Source organism: Populus euphratica, unplaced genomic scaffold, assembly GCF_000495115.2.
Source record: "Populus euphratica unplaced genomic scaffold, PopEup_1.0 scaffold2414.1, whole genome shotgun sequence".
Taxonomy (NCBI): Eukaryota; Viridiplantae; Streptophyta; class Magnoliopsida; order Malpighiales; family Salicaceae; genus Populus; species Populus euphratica.
In genome coordinates, this window is record NW_011502249.1 from 12,187 (window position 1) to 18,210 (window position 6,024).

Here is a 6,024-nt window from a genome sequence, read left to right on the forward strand (position 1 = left end):
TGCCGGGGCGGCAGCTGCGGGGCCGGGGGGTGGTGCCGGGCGGGGAAAAGGGGGGAAAGGAGGGGAGGACGAGGATGAGGACGAGAATGAGGAAAAAGGTTATGACGAGAATCAGAAGTTTGATGAGTTTGAAGGAAATGATGTGGGGTTGTTTGCTTCTGCGGAGTATGATGAAGACGACAGGGAGGCAGATGCAGTATGGGAGGAGATTGATAAGAGGATGGATTCGAGGAGGAAGGATAGAAGGGAAGCTAGGTTAAAGGAGGAAATCGAAAAGTATAGGGCTTCGAATCCGAAGATTACTGAGCAGTTTGCTGATTTGAAGAGGAAGTTAGTAACATTGTCTGCTGAAGAGTGGGAGACTATTCCAGATATTGGGGATTATTCGTTGAGGAATAAGAAGAAGAGGTTTGAGAGTTTTGTGCCGGTTCCGGATACTTTGTTGGAGAAAGCTAGACAGGAACAGGAACATGTTACTGCATTGGATCCTAAAAGTAGGGCGGCTGGCGGAGCTGAGACGCCATGGGGGCAGACGCCAGTCACAGATTTGACTGCTGTTGGAGAAGGAAGAGGGACTGTTTTGTCATTGAAGTTGGATAGGTTGTCAGATTCGGTTTCTGGGTTGACTGTTGTTGATCCTAAAGGGTATTTGACTGATTTGAAGAGTATGAAGATTACTAGTGATGCAGAAATTTCGGATATTAAGAAGGCTAGGTTGTTGTTGAAGAGTGTTACACAGACGAATCCAAAACACCCCCCTGGTTGGATTGCTGCTGCAAGGTTAGAAGAGGTGGCAGGGAAGATTCAGGCGGCTAGGCTGTTGATACAAAAAGGGTGCGAGGAATGTCCTACGAATGAGGATGTCTGGTTGGAGGCTTGCAGGTTGTCGAATCCTGATGAAGCGAAGGGGGTTATTGCTAAGGGAGTTAAGAGGATTCCCAATTCCGTCAAGTTGTGGATGCAGGCTGCGAAATTGGAGAATGATGATTTTACAAAGCGGAAGGTTTTGTTGAAGGGTTTAGAGCATATCCCGGATTCTGTGAGGCTGTGGAAAGCAGCGGTGGAGTTGTGTAATGAGGAGGATGCTAGGACTTTACTTGGTAGGGCAGTGGAATGCTGTCCTTTGCATGTTGAGTTGTGGTTAGCATTTGCAAGGTTGGAGACGTATGAAAATGCGAGGAAGGTGTTGAATAGGGCGAGAGAAAAGTTGCCCAAGGAGCCAGCTATATGGATTACCGCTGCCAAGTTGGAGGAGGCAAATGGGAATACACCAATGGTTGGGAAGCTTATTGAGAGAGGTATTAGGGCTTTGCAGAGAGAAGGGGTGGTGATTGATAGGGAGGAATGGATGAAGGAGGCTGAGGCAGCGGAGAGGGCTGGTTCTGTGGCAACTTGTCAAGCGATTATTAAGAACACAATTGGAATTGGAGTCGAAGAAGAGGATAGAAAGCGAACATGGGTGGCGGATGCAGAGGAGTGTAAGAAGAGAGGGTCTATTGAAACTGCTAGAGCAATTTATGCGCATGCATTGACGGTGTTTTTGACTAAGAAGAGTATTTGGCTTAAGGCAGCACAGCTTGAGAAGAGTCATGGCACAAGAGAATCCCTTGATGCATTGCTACGGAAGGCAGTTACTTACAGGCCACAGGCTGAAGTTCTATGGCTTATGGGCGCTAAAGAGAAGTGGCTTGCTGGAGATGTACCTTCTGCCCGAGCCATTCTTCAAGAAGCTTATGCTGCTATACCGAACTCTGAGGAGATTTGGCTTGCAGCATTTAAGCTTGAATTTGAGAATCATGAGCCTGAAAGAGCTAGAATGTTGCTAGCTAAGGCAAGAGAAAGAGGTGGTACAGAAAGAGTCTGGATGAAGTCTGCAATTGTAGAAAGAGAATTAGGCAATATCGAGGAGGAGAGGAGATTGCTGGATGAAGGGTTGCAGCGTTTCCCTTCATTCTTCAAACTGTGGTTGATGCTTGGGCAGCTCGAGGAACGTCTTGGTAATTTGGAAAAAGCCAAGGAAATTTATGATGCAGGCTTGAAGTCCTGCCCAAGTCATGTGCCTCTTTGGCTTTCTCTTGCTAACCTCGAGGAGAAAACAAATGGGCTCAGTAAAGCTCGAGCTGTGCTTACCATGGCAAGGAAGAAGAATCCTAAGAACCCTGAACTTTGGCTTGCTGCAATCCGTGCTGAATCAAGGCATGGGAATAATAAGGAAGCTGATAACTTGATGGCAAAAGCATTGCAGGAATGTCCCACCAGTGGCATACTTTGGGCAGCATCTATTGAGATGGCTCCTCGTGCTCAACATAAAAGCAAGAGCGCGGATGCAATTAAGAAATGTAGTCCTCATGATCCACATGTTACTACTGCTGTGGCCAAGTTGTTCTGGCGGGAAAGGAAGGTTGACAAAGCTAGGAGTTGGCTGAACAGGGCAGTTACCCTTGCCCCAGATATTGGAGATTTCTGGGCGTATTACTACAAATTTGAACTTCAGCATGGGACTGAGGAAGACCAGAAGGATGTCTTGAAGAGGTGCATTGCTGCAGAACCAAAGCATGGTGAAAAATGGCAAACGATTTCAAAGGCTGTGGAGAACTCTCACCAGCCTACTGAAGCCATCTTGAAGAAAGTGGTGGTTGTTCTTGGGAAGGAAGAGAGTGCTTCCGAAAATAATGACCATTAGTTCCTTGTAAGCCCGTACCTTGAAATTATTTGTGTTTTGGTTGTTTGGTAGACGATAAGCATTTAGCCTTTTCAAGTGTCGTTGTAGTGTTTTAGTCATCTATTCCTTTACATGTCTTTTATTAAACGCGTGTGAAGAACAAGTAGATGTTTAAGTGCCCATTTTCGACTTGCTGAAGCATCGTGACAGAACTTTTGCCAAGTATTATTTTAATGTTTTATTATGTCACGTTCCTGTCCTCGATGCTTCTTTGTCCTATCTCACTTTCGCAATTCTCAGTTAATAAATTGATGTTCAGTTGATTTCACTTTCAAGGAATATATTAAAGGAATGGAGTTTCTTTTAAATCTGTTTGTTACTCAAATTGCTAGCCCTCTGCTCTTAATTTAGAGGACCTGTGAATTTCCTACCAAGATACTGAAAACATTCACTTTAAAGAACATCCAAGCTGCTAATCTCAGCATTTTCCTCAACTTTTAGCCCGAAATTTTAGATGTTAAAATTCTTACTGTATGATGATTGGATGTCAATGAAATCTCATTTGAGCATATGTTGCTGGACGCTCATGATTGGATGAAGTGGCTCTGTAATTCTCTTGTGCTTACAAATTTGATTTCTTTCCTCTGTTTCAGATGCAATATTTGTATTTTTTGTTTATGTTTTTTTTTCCTCTGATAATAATCATTTGAAGTCATTTCATGTTTATCATTATTATTATTTTAAATGGTTACACTAGGATGTACAAAATTATGCCTGGATGCTGCAACAAGTTCAGGAATCACACGAGTCCTGGATCTGGCATTAGAGGGATAGGAAGTGGTAGGATGCTGATTTGTCTAAAGTGAACGAGTTCAGTTGAGTGTCCTAGGTTGAAGATGGAAAAACAAACTTTGGAATGGTGTGTTGTCAGTGGATATTGCAGTCTGTCCATTATTTGATTATCTTGAATCTTTACACCCAAACCTTTTGGCAGCAACTCCATTAGATGGAATTAATGTTTCAGCTTTTGAGTGCTGAATGCCATTGCCCAAAAGATCTCTATATTATCCGTGGTCTGCCTGTACTGCTGCTATTTTGTTATTACGAGCTGCTGGTGCTCAGATGGATCTTCCCGTGTGATTTATTATCTCTCATTGGTTCTTGATCATCTGCTGGAACTATTTTCTTATACTGGCACCTTCAAGACTTCCGCTTGCTGTTTGTTTTATAAACTATTATCCTCTTGTTATGTGTTGCTTGGTTGCCCTATTGACCCTCAGGCCTCATGGGATGTGTACGCCGCTGCTGCTGCTGTGGCGAATTGCTCAATGTCACTGGATCTGCTCTTGCTGCGTGCATGTAATTGTGGTTGTCTTTTGGGTATTTTAGCTCAGGTGGCTTACCTTTTCTTTGGCTGCTGCTGGCCTCTTTTTGGGATGAATTTTGTTCCCGGCTGCTGATACGTGATGTTTCTGGGCTGTTGGCCGCAGCTTATGCACTGTTCCTTTACCCTTCATGGCTCAATAATTAATACAGTACAAGAGCTTTTAAGAGTTGAAACCTGACACAATTCTTTGATTTCATTTCTTTCCTGTGGTGCTCTGTGGTGACAAATTTGCAGTTATCTTGATACTGAAATGCTTTTATTTGGTAAGCTTGTATGTGGGATAGCTGAATGGGCATTAACAAGACACTATGCCTCAGGGGTCCAATATTTATTGTGATTTAAGCTATGCTTATGGCTTTTCTTCGTTCCATCTGTCGTATTTATAACCTTCTGTTACTGGTTCAGCACTCCAAATTATGATTCTACATGCAACAATGTTGATTTTAACCATTCCTTCCCAGAAACAAAGCACCCCAGCCTATATTTTGCAGGATCCAAGAACGATCTACAGACAGTTTGATGGACGAAGTGTTAAGGTCCAGGCCCCTTACATGAGCACAGTGCTGCAAATTGAGCTAGCCAGGGCTCAACCATGGACCAGCAAGGGGATGGTTCTTTCTGCTCACTTTTCCCATCTTACGCCCTAGCCGATTTCTAGAAAATGTATCCTCACATTCATGTGGAAGGGATGAAGTATGCTCAGGAGGTATTTTCTTTCTTGCATATGCAGAAATTAATCAACAATGTATGGTGAATAAGGCCCCCTCCTCATGAAACCAATCCATTGACCTCGCATTAAGAGAGCCGAGTAATGCTTAGACCACAAGATTGATGCCTGTCTAACAGCGAAAGGGCAGTGTCCATTAAAGCAGAAAGGAAAAGAGCAGAGAATTTCATAGAACGGAAACTTGAGATACCTTGAACAAGGCTAATTGTAAGAGCAAAATAATAATAATAATAATAATAATAATAACAACAACAACAAAGGGAGAGAGAATAATTAACAAATTTCATTCTTAATATTGTATGGTCAAGTTAGTCTGTGGTACCATGAGAGAGTTGTCAGAATATATGGGTGACAAGTCGTTTTACCGTATGCTGTTTGCAATATTTTGCACGAAAATGGCTTGTGATTAAGCTGCGTTTTCCAAGGCTTTTATTTGAAGCTGTGTTCTTCAAACAGGTTTTAATCTGTCAAATCTGTTTGCAATAGAAATTATTTGGTAAAATTTAGTTAACCTGCTGGATTAATCAATCAACTCGGGTGAGATATGATATAATTTTTTTAAAAAAAAAAATTAAAATAGTAAGGTTTTTATTATTTTATAATTAAATAAAAATTATTTTTTTATAATATTAAAGAAGTGACTAATAACATACTATTAGGTACTTTTTAAAATAACTTTGGAAGAAAGACAAACAAAAAAAAATTCAATATCCATAAAAAAATACTAAAAATATCTTCATTTATAATTTGTTTCATATCTATCTATTTATTTTAAATAAACCTGTAAAAACTAATTAATATAATACATAGTTTAACCTCCGATATAGATTGTTCAAAATAGACAAAAACTTAAATGTACATAGTTTTTAACAGTAACATGTGAGAAAAAACATTATTTATTGGAATAGTAATTTTTTAATATTATTTTAATTTGTGGTTGGTTTATTAAAATCTTGAGATGTAAGAAGAATATTTTGTCACTCGATTAATACTTAATTTTGTAAGTTAAAATTCAATTTCATTAAAAAAATAAATAGTAATCCTAAACTCGTAACTCAAGTCACATATTTAAAAAATTAAGTCACATGTTTAAAAAGTTAATCTGAATTGATATTAATTTATTTATTTTTACATTAATTTTTTTTTAATTTCATTATTAATATTATATTTAATAAAAATTAAACTTTATAATTTTTTTATAAAATTAATTTAATTTTATAATTTAGATTATAAGTGTGATAAATTCAT

The 6,024-nt window shown here is 39.6% G+C and overlaps 1 protein-coding gene across 2 annotated transcripts in view; it reads left to right on the forward strand.

The window, feature by feature from the left end:
* Positions 1–3,030, forward strand: part of LOC105119008 (protein STABILIZED1-like) — a 3,596-nt gene extending 566 nt beyond the window's left edge. Inside the window, exon 2 of one of the 2 annotated variants that reach the window (XM_011017101.1) lies at positions 5–3,030. In XM_011017101.1, the coding sequence (XP_011015403.1) occupies positions 5–2,683 (2,679 nt within the window). In that variant the 3' untranslated portion in view covers positions 2,684–3,030. The other variant, XM_011017100.1, reaches the window with a different exon arrangement.
* Positions 3,031–6,024: the final 2,994 nt, after the last annotated feature.